This window comes from Oculina patagonica, chromosome 1, assembly GCF_052425735.1.
Source record: "Oculina patagonica isolate OP01 chromosome 1, crgOcupat, whole genome shotgun sequence".
Classification (NCBI taxonomy): Eukaryota; Metazoa; Cnidaria; class Anthozoa; order Scleractinia; family Oculinidae; genus Oculina; species Oculina patagonica.
Genome location: NC_135758.1, coordinates 32041994 through 32058249, shown reverse-complemented (window position 1 = coordinate 32058249; position 16256 = coordinate 32041994). Strand labels below are relative to the sequence as shown.

Below are 16256 nucleotides of genomic sequence, written 5' to 3'. Positions count from 1 at the left end.
AGCTAACTTAAATTTCTTTTTCTGCTTTTTGGTAATTCCGCTACAGATTCCACTGAACTTATTATTTATAGCGAAAAATTATGACAAACGTACCAGCTGGCTTGGAATTGTCTTGGCACGTGGACACATTCTTGGATTCCATTGATAATGTTAAGTCTTCCACTTGTTCTGTGAGAGGGCACGCAGGAAAAATAATTTAACATTATTGGACAACATTTCAGGAGAGTAGATTTCACAGGGCTATGTTTATCTGTCAAGTCATCATGATCTAATCTATGTCTGTAACTAATAGAAAGCTGCAAAACTAGCTACCCAAAAAAAGTCATAAGTTTTTAGAGGAATGCAGCAAACAAAATTATGAATACTTGATAAGTAATTATGAAAATAAATAAAGTACAAGAGTGAAGAGAACCTGACCCTGGGGAGGGGGGGGGGTACTCCTTAAAATTTACTACGGGGGTGTCTTGCTGAGTCTTTGAGACTCCGGACCTGTTCCAGTTCCAAAGAAAAAAAGCTGAATTTGCGACCCTGTTTCAGATAAACATTGGAAAAATGGTGACCCTGTTCCAGACAATATCCACAATATAATAAGGGAAGCCTCCAGCCAAGTGGTCCATACTGCCGGAGCTTATCCTGGTTTTGATAGCATTAAGCAGCTAGGATTATTTCTACTCCCCTCTGAATGGGATGCTAGTCCATATGCAGGGTACCCCCTCAGCATTATGTCACCGATACCCATTTGTACACCTGGGTGGAGAGAGGCACTATGAGAGTAAAGTGTCTTGCCCAAGAACACAACACAATGACCCCAACCAGGAATCGAACCCGGACCACTCGATCCAGAGTCTGGCGCAGTAACCATTAGGCCACCGCACCTCCCACCACAATGGGAATATATATTATTTAGATATAAAAACACTAGCGTACATCAAAAAGCGCTCACTTGACTTCGTCTGTGGCTTGGAGATGAAGTGACAAGGCCAGGGAGGGGAGTTTCGTAGCTAAACTTGACCGTGGTTAGTCAGGATTCTGGGGAAAATCGACCCTGTTCCAGAGTCAAAAGGGTGATTTTTACACCCTGTTCCACAGTCAGAGAGGCAAAAAGTATATTGGTACCCTGAGTGGCACATAACGGTAAACCCCTTAGATGAGAGTACCCCCTTCCCGAACATGACCTATCTTATTATTATTCTACATGGACTTGCAGCGTGCAAAGAAGAACATGTCCTATAGCCTGGGGCTAGTGAATTTTGTAGTCGGGTTAGCAGACTTTATCTTTCACATGCCCGACGGGTGAGTGAAAGTTTATGGGAAACATTTTGGAGTTGCATTTATCATGCTTATAAGGATTGTTGGGCTAGTAGTGATGTATAATAAACTGCAGCACATTTGTAACAAAGAGGAAACCAGAATCCATTAATTAAAACGACTCTGATCTATTTTTAACTGCAACACAAATTATGCATTTACTTCAATACAACTGTTGTTGACTTCAGGTAAAAACATGCAGTTAATAACCAGCATATCAGTCTATTATTAATATTTTCTGAGTGTGATTTGTAAGACTGTATATTATGGAATCCATTGCTGCAAGCATCCTCTTCCAGCAGTGTCCAGTTAAAGTTTGTTTTCTTGCTAAACAAGAAAACAAACTTCAACTGGAGTTACAAAACTAAATGAAATATGAAAAATTTAATTACCAGGTATTGTTACTTACTTTTTATACCTTCAAATTCATCTATTCTCCCTTCAATAATTCCAGTACGATGTTCTAAGTTCTGCTGACCAGTTTCCACTGTGTGCATCCTCTGTTCCATCTCTTTCAGAGTTGTTGCAACATTTTGCAGCTCATGTTGGACTTTTCTCTTCTCTTCTTCAAATTCTACAGAGATGTTCTTTACAGAATCTTGTAGTGACTTAAGTTCTTGTTGAACCAGTTGTAGCAGGGCTGGGTCTACAGGGGAATTCATGCACAGATGTGTACCTGCAAGCCAAACAAATCAAGAACTGATCAGTGCATGCATCAGTACCAGTTATGTACGAAGTAATTTAGAGAGGAACTTTCCAATAAGACCCTCAATAGACACAGTCACATCACAAGCGTTCTCTGCCCGGGGCAGTGTTCTAAGATTTTCTGGGTGTGATGTCTCCAAGAGGTATTTTGGGCGATTTAAGGTTAGTATTAACATCTTTCCTGATGTTAGGTAATTAACTTTTTTTTGTGGGGTGTGGGGGGGGGGGGGAAACATTGATTGCACCTGTAGTGGTTAGAACTAATCCAATAAGGAGATGTGTCAAAAAGAAATAGTATTTCGATTTTGGAATGATAAGGATGTCAAAAAACTTGAGGAGACCTGGGTTTTAGAACATGCTGCATGATAATACCTGGGGCAAAGGTCATTGCTGGTTGTCAATCTCTGTTCAAAACAATGATCGACATATGGTCACCCTGATGTTACAACGTTTGCCTAAGCAAAAATTATTGAGTTTAAAAATTGCTTCCATTGGCTTAAATAGGCATTGTCTTTTTCCTGACCTTATTGTCTTACTCAGAGACTCAAAGGAAAGTGCAGAATGCAATGGAGCCGATCAATTAAGGGAATAATGCTTAATGTTTCATGTTTATCAGCTATATTTCACTTTCACTTTCAGTTTGACATTGAAACACCAACAGCGTTCCTTCCTAGGTGTTCCTAACACTTACCGGGTAAAACTGTAACACGATACTTTGATTCATTTGTATACGTAATTGGACTACATGCTGTCCAATTTGGAAATAATTTGATGAAAAAAATTCCGAGGGCAGCCAAAATTGGACGAGGCCGTAGGCCGAGTCCAATTTGGCTGTCAGAGGAATTTTTTGAATCTAATTATTTCCAAATTGGACAAGCATGTAGTCCAGTTACATATTAATTATATAGCTTTTAGTCAGTCAATCCAACACAAAAAATAAACTTATGTCCAGAACGGGAAAAGCAATCAACAATAGTAGGCATAACACAACACATGTAACTCACTCAAAGCATTGTATTCACAAATAAAACTTAAACAAAACAGTACAATTTTATTCACCTGAGTTTGCGAAGCTTGCTACAAAGTGAGTAAAAACACTGCATCAATCAATGAAAGTCGTAAACAAAGTGTCCGAAGAGCTTTACAACTTCTTGAATCTGACATACTTCTTTCCCCTATCTCGTTCGTACTTCATCGCCGTTTTTTCTTTTCGAATTTCAGCAAAAAAACGACAAAAAATTGCATCTAGCTCATGACGATGAATATCTGACAGATTTCTTGCTTCGCTTCGCTGCACTTACGTTCACCCAAGTTTTGTACTATGGGAGGTGTTTTGCTCTTGGTTTTTGCTTCTTAGTGTAGCTAGCTCCTCTTCTGACAACGTAGTAAATTTCTCTCTGTTGTTACTATTGCTGAAAAGCTAAAAAGGAATGGAAAAACGTAGCAAACTTGCCTTATAAAATTCCGCCATTGTCGACTAACAATGCGAACAAGTTTACAGGGCTGACGCTATGCTTTGTGCTAATTGGCTAATATCCGTCACATGTTGTTTTTATTTCGACTTGATTGGCTGAGACAAAACTGTCCATTTTTTCTTAAATTGGACAGTTTGTGCATGTTACCTGAAAGTCCTAATTGAAACTATCCAAATTTAATCCCAAATTGGACAGTTCTCAGAAATTAAGGAAAAATAGCTGCACTGACAATATAGGATTTACTGACAGCTATATAATTAGTAATAAAATACTATTGTTTTCCTTGCATATGCTGTAACATGATACCTTTGTTTCTTCATGGACACACCGATGGTAGTTGTTTTAAAAACAACTAATTTACAAACCAAATAACAAAAACATCTCTTTCAAAAGCTGTTTTGAAATGCGGCACAGCTAGGATATTTGTTTCCTGGTTGTTAGAAGTTTCGCGCCGAAAATTCTAGTGCACATTTTACGAAAGCGCTGTGAAAGCCGCAAAGTCTAATTGAATTAATTGGCAGTTTTAACTTGGCGCCATGGAGTCTACAAGACTCCTACCGCAACTCGCGCAATGCACGCTATGTTCGAGTGAGTTTCAGTATAAACTAATCTGCGCATGCGTTTAGTTCAAAGTACTTTGTAATAGAAAGAGTAGTACCACAAGGAGAGCATAGCATTTTCTGAAACACACATATGTTCCCTACCCCCTGTTTCGTTGCAAACGAAATCTTAATTTGTGACGATTACTTTACAATCACTAATTAATGAGAGATAAAGACCTAAATAAGAGCCATCGGGTATGTACAGTAAATATGTAATCCTTCGACTTTGGCAAATTCTTATATATAATTATCGTTGTAATATTGATACAGGTTTCGAAAGACTCACAGCTGTAAATCAGATACAACCCTAAATGAGACAGCAATAAACCGAGAGTCCTTTGAGATGTTGGTAAACTTATTAACCGCTTCAGTCGAGGAAACACCCCCTACCCCTTTTACAGGACTAATTAATTAATTGATATAAAATAATTAATTGGTTGTTGAAAGTTTACACCATAGTGGGTTACTATGTTAGTGAATGACATCTCAACAAATCATCACAATAGTGCATTCTGCACTAAAAATGAAGTCAGAGGAAGGCTGTTGACCTGGAAACTGCTTAGTTTAAAGCTTTTCCAAATTTCTGTTGTTGTAGGTTATCTGCATATGCGTACATGTATCAGTTGTAGCAGGTGATCATTATTTTCATATCTATATCACTGTTACAGCTAAAAGAACTTTTTTTGGTTTGTACACATATACAGTCAACTCTTGCCTTACTTGCAGCCACCTCCTTGTATTACAGACGCCCCATTATTATGGACAGGAGTTGAAGTCCCGGCAAATAAGAATTACTGAAAATAGCTCATGCTATTACAGACACCAAGCTGTGGTCCCGAAGCTGTCCATTATAGAGGGAGTTGATTGTACAGTGTGTACACACATGTACAGTTTACAAGTTGATTTCAATACACTGAATCATTTGCTTGGTCAAATCACATTTCACATTGACATTGTATGTACATTACCTTTAGTTTCCCAGTCTTTAAGTTCTCCAAGAAGTTTTCCTTCATCTGCACTTGGTAGTCCCATGGCTCTTACCAGTTGTTCCATGTCAATAAAGCTCTGTTGAAACTTGACTTGATCCCATTTACTGAAGACACAGTGTGCCCAGTCATTCCTCCCCATTCTGACATCACCTGCAGCAATTTGTACAGCAGCGGAGAACACAGGCACCCCACCAAGCAATAGCAACACAGCTGATGCATCACAGTGGTCATCAAAGGCAGTGAACTTGGCCATGTAATTCTCCACATACAGCCTGGCAAAGTCAACATGGGACATTACTTTACAGTCAAACAGAGAATAATTGAATCTTCCACCAGAAAGTCTTGGATGAACATCATTTCCATTGATGTTCTCATACTTCAACACTTTTCTAGCTGGCCACCGTTGAAGACGCCCAGATGTGCTCTGTCTATGAATATTATGGCTGGTCTTGAGGTTGTTGTATTCGGTTTTGATGCCTTGTTCCACAACTGGACGTATCTGAGGAATAAGGATCTTGTTGAGAGCTATTCCAGCCACAAGCCACCGTTTCTGATTATCTGTCACACCAAGATGGCTTGTCCTGAAGGAATAAATTATGTGACAAGATTACAAAATAACCAAAAGGTGACTTCCTCTCAATTTCTGATGCATATTACTTTCAACACTGAAATGCTGTTTGGCCTTTTGAAATGAAGAAGGTTCTGAAGATGACACATTTTTAATAATTATTGTTGTTATTATTATACTAGTTGCTATACACATATTCTTTTTTAAATTCTATAAGACACTTCTCGTGCAAATTATACTTACCCAGAGGCAGATGCAGTTGCCATTCCATGAATTTTACAATGGTGAATTGCTTGACCATCCCATTAATCACGTAATTAGTGACACCTACAGGTAAATAAGAAAATTGTCAACAGATAGAGCAAATATTACCATAGTTACTGATCATTCACTGGTTGTACCTAGGGGGAGGGCTGGCAAGAAAGAGGAAAGGGGTTGGAAAATAGTTATATTTCGGTATGAACTATACCATCATCAGACTAAAATATGTTCATAAAAGATAGGTCTAAATACTGTGTTGAGTTGATAACGAGGTGAAACAAAAGAGTATACTCATGAGAATAGGCAAAGTTATCTGTTGGATTTCAATCCATTGTTGAGATAAGATGCTAGGCGTTCAATGTAACAGAGGAGCGAAGCAACGTGTAACCGAGTTACGAGAAACCACGTAATTGGGGAAAAATTCAATAGTTATAAAAATGAAAGATATATAAAAACAATAAAAAAAATACAAAAATTATTGCAAAAATCAACTTTACATTATTTTTATTGATAATAATATTATTTATGACTATTTGTTGAAATACACAATGGCTGAAGGGATTTTCTCTTTCATCAGCAAGCATGGCTAAGCTAATCCAAGGTCATTTTTGGGCTCTCTTAAGGGTTTTGGTATGTATGCTTTTATCGATTTTTACGATGTGGCATAATTTATCCGAAACGCGAAAGTTCAAATAATGAAAGAAAGCAAATTTTAACATTGTCTTTATCAGAACCACTCCAGATCTCCTTCAATCGCGGAACTATTCATCCTTTACTCAAGTAAAAAGCTTTCGAAATCTACAGGCGGTATCTTTTGACGTGCTGTTTGAAATCGATGCATACTGGTGTTTGTTTCATGCAAATCAGTCCACAAGTTCGAAAAGGTCATGCTAGTGGGCTGCGATTGGTGAATTTCGATACATCTTGTTTGTTGATGTTGAAAGATGGCTGCTATGCGCGTAACTGAAAGCGGGTGTATTAAAATTTCTGAGTTTTTATGAATTGCAAATTGCTTTACCTATCAAATGGTAAGGATTGTGACTAAGCTGGAGAGGACACATTTTATCTTAGTTTTATTTTGATGAAATAATTTGTCACTGTAAATTTTGCGGTAGACGTCCATGCCAAATTCAGATAAAATAAATTAAAATACATGTAAGACTCAAAATTCCATTTAAATACCGATTTCCCCCGAAAGAGATAGATGACACCATCAGGCAAGCTGTGATTAAAACAAACAGCAAAAGAGCGGAAAATCGTGTATTTTAACAAATACAGCAGAACCCCGGTAACTTAAACTCTCCTTCAAGTAAGCGGGGTTTCGAGTTATCAGGGTCGATTGAATGTTCAATTTGCCAAGGTAATAATTGATAGTTTATCGATTTTTCAGCACTTAAGTAGACAGCACAGTGCAAATTAAACTTATCTTGTCGGAAACTCTCACACGATCATACATTTTTATGATAAGAGTGGAAAATGACTCAGTCAGATACTTGATCTATTCGTTGCTCTAATTAAAATCAAATTGCTGACTAGTGATTACAAGAAGAGCTAATGGGATATTTCAATGGGCATCCGGCGAGCTGCAAAAACCAGATTTCAAGTTATCAGGGTAAATTTGACCCAAATTTTGATCAAGGGAAACAAAATTTAGTTGGAGTTAGCGGGGTTTTCGATTTATCCAAGTTCAAGTTAACTGAGTGAAAATGACTGAAAAGTGGGGTCAAATCCAAGGGCAATGGAAGTTTATTTGAGTTAGCGGTGTTTTTCGAGTTATCCGAGGTTCGAGTTACCGGGGTTCTACCGTACTCATATTATCAATGAAAATAATCTAAAATTGGATTTTTTGCAATTATTTTTGTATTGTTTATATATATTATTCATTTTTTTAACTTATTAAATATTTTTCCCGTTACTCGGTTTCCTGTTACTCCGTTACTCGTTACTTGTTACCTTATTGTTACTTATTTTCGCGAGACTTAATATTCACGATTTTGAAAATCGCGAAATTAAAGACTTGCGAAAATTTATTTTAAAAGTTTTTTATTGTATTCTTTATGTTAATTATGCATTTTTGGCCAAATTGCGAAAATAAAGTCCCACGAAACATGCCCGTTCCATTTTCGCAAAATTAAGTTCCCGCGAAAATAAGTACCTAACAATAAGGTACTCTGTTACTCTGTTAAATAACAGCCGATGTAACATAGGATAAGATTCCAAGTACTGTACGTCGCAGTCTTATAACGCTGTGTTGTTGTGGACTAATTGGGTACAATATTCTGTTACAACTGACAGAAGGTTTAACATTGACAGTATAAAGTATCCGGTAAATTACACAAATTATGCATGAAAATTAAATGTTCACATGTGCACAAGTGTTTGTATATTGCACTCTCTTTGTCATACCTTGTATGAATATAGCCGGTTAGCCGATTGTAAACCAATGAGAAATCAAGAAATATTTTGAATGAATACACTGTATAAATAACAGGACCTAAACAATCGATGGAATCGATAATCGATGACAATCGATAACAATCGATGACAATCGATATCAATTAATCGATTGATATTGATAATCGATGAACAATCGATCGCTAAAGTTTTTGTGATTATCGATTGTCATCGATTATCAATTTCATCGATAATCGATGACAATCGATCAATTAACTAACATCGATTTTCATCGATTATCAATATCATCGATTACCAATTCAATCGATCATTTAACTGCCATCGTTTTTCATTTGACTAGTATTTGTTAAATACGTTCACTTTAAAACACACGGTCTCTCTTGTATGTTATATTTTATTAGCAACAACAATGATAACCTTTCCAAAAAATGTCAATACAACGAGAAACTTACTAACTTAACAGTAATAAGGCAATAATTATTTAAAACAAACGTTTTGAGCTTAAGTCTTATTCGCCTCCATCAACTTAACGAAGCGTACACTTTTAGGTCTGGTTTGCTTTCGAACCAACTCCTGGCAAAGTAAATAGAAATCGCAACTTACAGAATTCCTCGCTGTCTTAGTACAATGTAATTTTTCTAAAACTCTGTCTTGTAGTCCATAAACATCTTCTCGCTCGTCCGAAATATTTCAAATCAAACAGTAGCAAAGAGAACTCAAAAATACGTCGTCCGTACGTCGGAACGAAAACGAGACAACAGTGGGAGTCTGGGGATGAGTTTCGCCTGTCACGTCCGCCATTTTTGACTCATTCTCGTCCCCATAGCCCTTTCGTTTCTCTTAGCCGGCTTGGCATGAGAAAACGGAGGGCTCTGGGGACATAGGATTTTTGAAAAAATTCAAATTTTTTTGATTGGCTGTTTGGAACAAAGAATTCCTAAACGGAAGTCGAAAACGTAACGACTCTCTCATACATTCTTTTGAAACGTCATGACTGCATACATGAAGACCGGAAGTCCTAGAATCTAGGACTGGAAATCCTGTGTCCCCAGAGCCCTTTGTTTCCTCGTGCCAAGGCCCAGCCGGCTAAGAGAAACGAAAGGGCTATGGGAACGAGAATGTTTTTGACTCGGTCACGGAAGAACGAAGTGTCTTTGGAATTCTAGCGCTAGCAAACAGTAGGAAACTCGAATGAAAAACAGAAACATTAAAGCTTATGATGTAAACTTCATCTCAATGGAAAGGAGCTTTTATTATTTTTTTTACAAAACAACGTAAGTATTTACTTCATGCTTCGGATTGATTGTGTGTTTAATGCCAATCGATGGCAATCGATGAAGTTCGCGACCACCAAAGTGTGATTATCGATTGATCATCGATTGGCCGATGCCAATCGATGCCAATCAACAGTAATTAATCGATTGTCATCGATTGATCGATTGATTTTCCGATCATCGATTTTCATCGATTGTTCAGGTCCTGAAATAAGTACAAATAAATTCAAAGCTACTTCCGGGATATGTTGTAACAACTATAGATTCGAGCGATATTTTAACTTTATTGCACATAGATTTACCACTAGAAATCGGCATGTTTTAGATTTCGAACTAAGGAAAGTTAAAGAAAAGGATTATTAATTGTATTAAGAGACACATCGCAGATAAGTTTCTCCATAAGCTACGACCTACGATCCAAACACCAGACACTAGTAACAAAAGCTTACTGATTAGCTAGATACCGAGCGAATAAACAATATCCGAGAGCTAGGTAAGACAAAAGTAGAATCGATATTTCAAAATTGAGAAACACTTACCGTTGAAATGATCTAAAGCACATCAAATGCCATCTTCAAAGCAAACTCCGCAAATTTTCGGTGCTGCACAAGCTTCGGGCTTCGGCAGCATTCCAGCCAGACATGTCATGTGACCAAAACTGCACGCCTCTCAGAACTACGAAGAGGGGTAGGGTGAGGTAGTAGTAGGCATAGAAGACATGGAAAGACGTTTCTCTTCAACATCCTTATCCCAATGTTAATGCTCTTATTCTGTGATCTACTATGTCAAAGATACTTCTCAAAGTTGACCAAAGCAACTGTTGGTCAATTTACAAAATGATTTGGGGGAAGGAAAATTCCAACCTTATTCCCAGGCCCTCTCTCCTCGGGGAAATGTGGAACGAGGTTGGGAAGATTTCTATATTTGTTGGTGAAGAGAGGGGGAGGTGAGTTGGTGAGCGCAATTATCATCATTTCAGTGTGACTGAGATCTTGCTTCCTCTCTTTGCCCTCGTCACGTGTTGCTCGTCGTTCGTTCGTAGGGGAACGCAAAGAGAGTCTGTGGTAAGAGGCTACCTTATGACTTCAACGAACTTTCAATTGATAGTTAATCAGTGTCTTCCTATGAACATCAGTCTTTTTTCGGATACATCGTTACGTTTGTTGTCAATTTTGGAAACACCTGGCAAAACTAGCTAAAACTTAGAGCAGGAGCCCATTCAATCAGTCAAGTTTGTTGTTGGTCATGACCACTACATGTTACATAAATTTAGGAACATAAAAGAATGGAGGAGGACTAAAGAAACCCTTACCGGCTTTTACTAGATAATCCCCCTTTACACTTAGAGGTAAAATCTGAGACATCATTTGATACTTCATCAAGTAGAACATAAATATGTAAAGACAGAATAATTTTTATTGCTCAATATTATTACCCAGTCACATGAAGGGATATTCATTATTGCAACTTATCGCCCGGAGGGGGTAGCCTGCGAGCAATTTCCCCGCGAAAAAAGAAAAGGCTACGCGTATGGAGGGGCCGTACTCAACAAAATTTTATACAGGGAGACTCTACCGAAAACCAAACCCTTACTTTTTCGTGTATAACGCGAAGCACGAGTGGCGAGCGTGCCCGTTTCGTTTTGTACACCTGAAAAGGCAGCAAGCCTTTTGTCTGAAAAACTCGCATCCCGGAAACAGTTTCCAGTTGAGTGCTGTCCCGAAATTCCAAAAGGAGACTGGACAACGGATTGTTTGCCAGATGGTGGAAAGCGATAGACTGTTCACAGCCTCTTTTTTATTCAACGCCAAGAAAACGCGAAAAAAAACGGCAAGAGCCAGCACGAGTCCGAAACATGAGAGGCGGTGGTGGGGGCGGGGGCGGGGAACGAGCGAAATTTGCGACTGAAGTGAATTTTGTGAATAGTCTAGGAAAGTGAGGGAATAAATATATCTTATTAGACATTTTAGTGTGTAGTATCGCTGTATAGTTTTACGAGTCATGCAGTATTTTGGCGAGCCCGAAGGGCAGGTCAAAATACAAATGATGAGTAAAAATGTACAGCAATACTACACACTAATAAAAGTTTTATTATCCAACGATTTCTTTTCCCAAAATGCAGACTTGCCACGTTTTTTAATCTTTCGCGCGGTCGGGGGGAATGAGACGAGTACAAATATCGTGAGATATTTGTACTCGTTTCGCGCGTTATTTGTTCTCTCTGAAGAAGAGTTGGATAATAAAACATTCGAGTAAAATGAGATGTCTGAAACAGGTTCTAAACAGTAGCATACTTAATTAAAGGAAGACAAGAAGAGAATAACCTGAAATGCTAGTCGTTCCTCGCCCTCAGAAGGCGGGCAAGAGGCGATGGACTTCAAATGTTTACGAACTTACATACAAATGTACACACTTTATTTATACTCGAGGCAATTGCTGCTAGGTATGCCCCTAGCTTGAACGGTTAATTTGTCGAAATTACAAATATAACACTTCAAATTAAGTAACATACAAGTTGCATGTATACATTGATTGGTTTCCAATTGAATACCTAGATAAATATATCAAAATCATCGTATTAACGTCACTTGGTATTGTAAACTATTACTTATTTTTAAACTAAGCTAACACTTTTTTCAATAATCCGGGAATGATTCCGGGAGCGAGGAGCGAGGGTTCACAAATGACGCGCGAGGTCCTTTTGCGTTCGCGTTCCCGGATATATAAAACCACTCGTTGGACACTTAGAGAAAAGACCGACTACCTTCCACCGATTAGTCTATTTATGTAAAGTTGTTACAGGCGCGATGATTAGAATATTTCTCCGTTATGCGACGCGTCACAATTGCTGAGATTGCAGTCGTTCATGTCTTGTTATAAAATAAAAAAAACATAGACGTACATTCACCGTCCATCGAGAGACTGCTATTAGCTTCTCTACTGAAATATTTGGGAGAGGTCTGGTTTCCAAAAAAGGTTCATACTATGCCTACAAATTATGAACCACGTTAACACCAAATGAAATTGACAGTTTACTTACATTAGAGCTTGTCTTTATGCTGCCAACAGCAGACTTCAACGAGCGAACTTGGAAATGCTTTCCAAAGGTTTATTGGTTCTAAGACCTTAATTCAGCTGATCGCCTTTTTTTAAAAAAAAAAAATCAGTTTAAATATTACAAGTGGTTCGCCGGGTCACTGTTTTTTACGGTGCAAATGGACTGGTCAACCAGTCTAAGGTTCTCTACTCCTAACTCACCAATTGGATTTGATGTCAGGTCTAAAACGGTCAAAGTAAAATTATACTCGAGAGTCTCGGCAAATTCCAACGCACCTGAATCACCGATATCGTTACTTTTCAGATCCAAATGTGTCAAACTACGATTAAATCGTAGCGCCTTTGCAAGGGCTGCTGCACCCGAACAGTCAATCTTGTTGGAACTCAAATCCAACCGCTCAAGAACACGATTAGACTGGAGAGCGTCTGCGAGGGCTGTTGCACCTGTAGAGCTAATCTTGTTCCCACTAAGATCTAAATGGGTCAACTGAGTGCCACAGGTTCCATCTGACTGAATAACCTTTACACGGGAAAAGTGTACTTCAGCTACTCCTGAATCATCGACGTAAGTTTGTTGATCTGGATTCAACTGTGTGAAGGTACCTCCTGGCTGTAACGCTTTTACAAGGGCTTTCGCTCCGCGATCGTCAATCTCATTGCCTTTCAGGTATAAATGGGTTAGCCAGTGGTTTGATTGAAGAGCTTTTCCAAGAGCTGCTGCTCCTGAGTCACCAATCGCATTTTCCTGAAGATCTAAATATGTCAGAGTACAATTAGTTTGAAGAACTTTTGCAAGTGCTGATGCTCCTGATTCACTTATCAATTTACGTGGAACATCAAAAGCCTTACGCCTTTCATATTGACCATGAAGATTCAAACAGGTCAGGGTAATATTAGACTCCAGACCTTTAGCAAGTGCCATGACACCTCGATTACCGATTTGGTTTCCACTTAGATCCAAAAACTTCAGCCTGTAATTGAATTGAAGAGCTGTTGCAAATTCCTCTGCTCCAAGATCAGTAATCCAATTTTTGGGCAGGCTCAAATGTGTCAAAGTGCAATTTGATAGAAGAGCTTGTGCAAGGGCTGTGGCTCCTTTATCTTGGATCCAGCTACAGTGAAGATTCAAATGTGTCAAACTGCGGTTGAACTGAATAACGTGCGCAACTGCTTCAGCTCCTGGATCAAAAACCAAGCCATTACGTACACTTAAATGTGTCAAAGTGCGATTTGAATGAAGTTCTGCTAATACCTTGGCTTCCAAGTACCTGTCGAAAGACATATTAGGCACATGAAAGCGGTAAAACAAATCAGGATCGACACCAGTTGCGAAGACGGGAGTACCGGAGGAACACAAATGCACCAGCTTATGATCAGACTGAAGAACAACTTTAATGATTGGTAATGCCGACTCGTCTAATTGGCCAGAAAGATTTAAATTTAACAATGAGCAGTTGGCTTTTAAGTATTCAGAAAGAACAAGGAAACCGCGTGACTGATCTCGACCAACTTCAAATTTATGCACTGGAAGGCAGTGTGCCAGTGTATGTACCATTTTCTTTTGGTAATCCTTTAGCTCATTCTCATCACTTTCACATTCAGCGATAAGTTGAAATGTTTTAACCAAAAAATGTTGCACCACTTTTTCTTTCATACTATATTCTTTTATGTCTTGCATAACCCAGTCGTAAGAAGCATCTTCACAAATACGAGCATTTATGTCAGCGTCCTCTTTGGTTTCGATCAACTTTTCGGGTTTCTCGTGGTAGAAGCAAGCACAAAGACGCGATAACAGATACATTGCGTCATCGTGGTTCTTACTTACTACCATTGTAAAGAGAAATTCCCATACCTGCCAGTACTTGTCAAACCAGTACTTGTCAACAGGACTGAATTTAGCTAGCAGGGTGTCCCTTTCAGCTTTGTCACCAGTAAGCAGCTCCTGGGCCATGTAGAGTGCTGCAAAATATTCCTGAAAGGTTTTGTGTGTAAATGCGTAGCATGGCGTTGGCCTGATTTTGCTTACGCTAGCTTCTCGGGAAAGAAAACATAATAGCAGGAAATCGGTTGAGTGGCATTTCATCTCGTCTTCACTGAAGTACATTCGATCTTCTATAAGAGCTTGGAGTGCCACCTTTCCTAACTGATTCAGCTGATCTGAAAATCTCTCCACAGGATCTCTTGTATCCAAGGGAACCCCCTTCTTTGCACAATTCCTCCTTAGAGCGCACGACACAAGTTCATTATACAACTTAGTTCTGTTTGCAGGAAGAACTCCTTTTGCATCTTCATAAAGAAGGCACAACAGGGTTGTGTTCAGTGGATTAACAGTCAGTTCCCTGAGCTGACTGTCGTTCTTTAATTTTTCGATCATGGTAGTAGCGAGTCTCGGATCCTCGTGATTGCTGAAGTACTTTGTAATGTAACTGTCGGCATCTTCATCAGTGTAACCAACAATCTCAAGGAGGATATCACAGTGTCGTCGCACTTTCATTCCTGCCTCATGCCGAGCTGTTAACATGAGATATGTGTTGGAAAAGACTTTACCTTTAATCAATGGTAAGAAAGTCTGGAACAGATCACGACGCAATTCATCCAATCCATCAAGAATCAATAGGATTCTAGATTGATTACAGCGAATGAATTGGCAGAAGTTTTCCTTTTCCCTCTTGTTAGCATCTTGTGGCAGCAGCTGATCATCAATAGCTTCCTCGATGTTGGCAGTCTTCATGTCACGGCACTTCAGCAGAAGCAGCATCTCCACTTTCGGAAACGAAGCTTCAGGTGAAATGTTCTCCACAGACCAATCATATGCAAGCTTCTGACAGTACGTGGTTTTACCCATTCCAGGCTGCCCTTCAATCAGCACCACTCTTGGTTTGTCACATTCTTTACGTGGTTTGAACACATCTGTCATATTGACGATGTCATCTGTTGGCCTTGCTCGTTCTTTTTCCTTACTGACTATCTTCAACCTTGTAAAGATGTTAGACAATTCCAGTTGTAGTTCATCCTCGCACCATGGAAAGGGACACAAAGCAGCACCTTTGTAGTCCCGTCTGATTAGCTCCACAAGTTTATCTGGAAAGGCTAGAAAAACAAATGACAGCATCATAAAAGTAAAATCGAACTTTTGCAATTGGAGAAATATGATTATGCCAGGAAATAAATATTAAATTAAGTCACGAAAATAGTCGAAGCAAAACCTCCTTAGGAATCATCTTGACAATGCAGAAAAGCAACGTAAAAGTGAGTATAACATACGTTTAAGGCTGATTTCTAACAGAAATGTTTTTTCCGAGAAGGTTAAGTGAGTCGCTGTCTGATTTACAGTTTTCAAACATTTCTACTGCGGTTAGCATAAACCATCTCTTCTATTAACATGTACATGTACACACTCACTTATTTACAAAACTAATCCTAGCGATACGCGGGAGGTTCTTTACATTTCAACCTGTTTATAGAAGGCCCAGCTCCCAATTGTCCATTGTCTAGCTGATGCACCCCGATCTGGAGAGTGTGACTGTAGATAATCAAGGGGACGACAATTCAAAGGATTTTTAAAAAATTAGACTTCTTTTTCCGCTTTTGGAAATACCACT

At 38.8% G+C, this 16256-nt stretch overlaps 1 protein-coding gene across 7 annotated transcripts in view; it reads right to left on the bottom strand.

Annotated features, from left to right (window-relative positions):
* Positions 1-16256, bottom strand: part of LOC144664463 (uncharacterized) — a 135082-nt gene that overhangs the window by 28989 nt on the left and 89837 nt on the right. For 2 of the 7 annotated variants that reach the window (XM_078525663.1, XM_078525678.1), the window contains exons 1-5: positions 10137-10232; positions 5891-5974; positions 5059-5660; positions 1718-1984; positions 94-168 (exon numbers count right to left, since the gene is read on the bottom strand). The exons of 1 other annotated variant lie outside the window; for it this stretch is intronic. In XM_078525663.1, the coding sequence (XP_078381789.1) occupies positions 94-168; positions 1718-1984; positions 5059-5660; positions 5891-5913 (967 nt within the window). In that variant the 5' untranslated portion in view covers positions 5914-5974; positions 10137-10232. Of the gene's footprint in view, positions 1-93; positions 169-1717; positions 1985-5058; positions 5661-5890; positions 5975-10136; positions 10233-11691; positions 15745-16256 lie in introns of those variants that run through there. 4 more of the 7 variants (XM_078525671.1, XM_078525618.1, XM_078525635.1 and 1 more) reach the window with 4 other exon arrangements.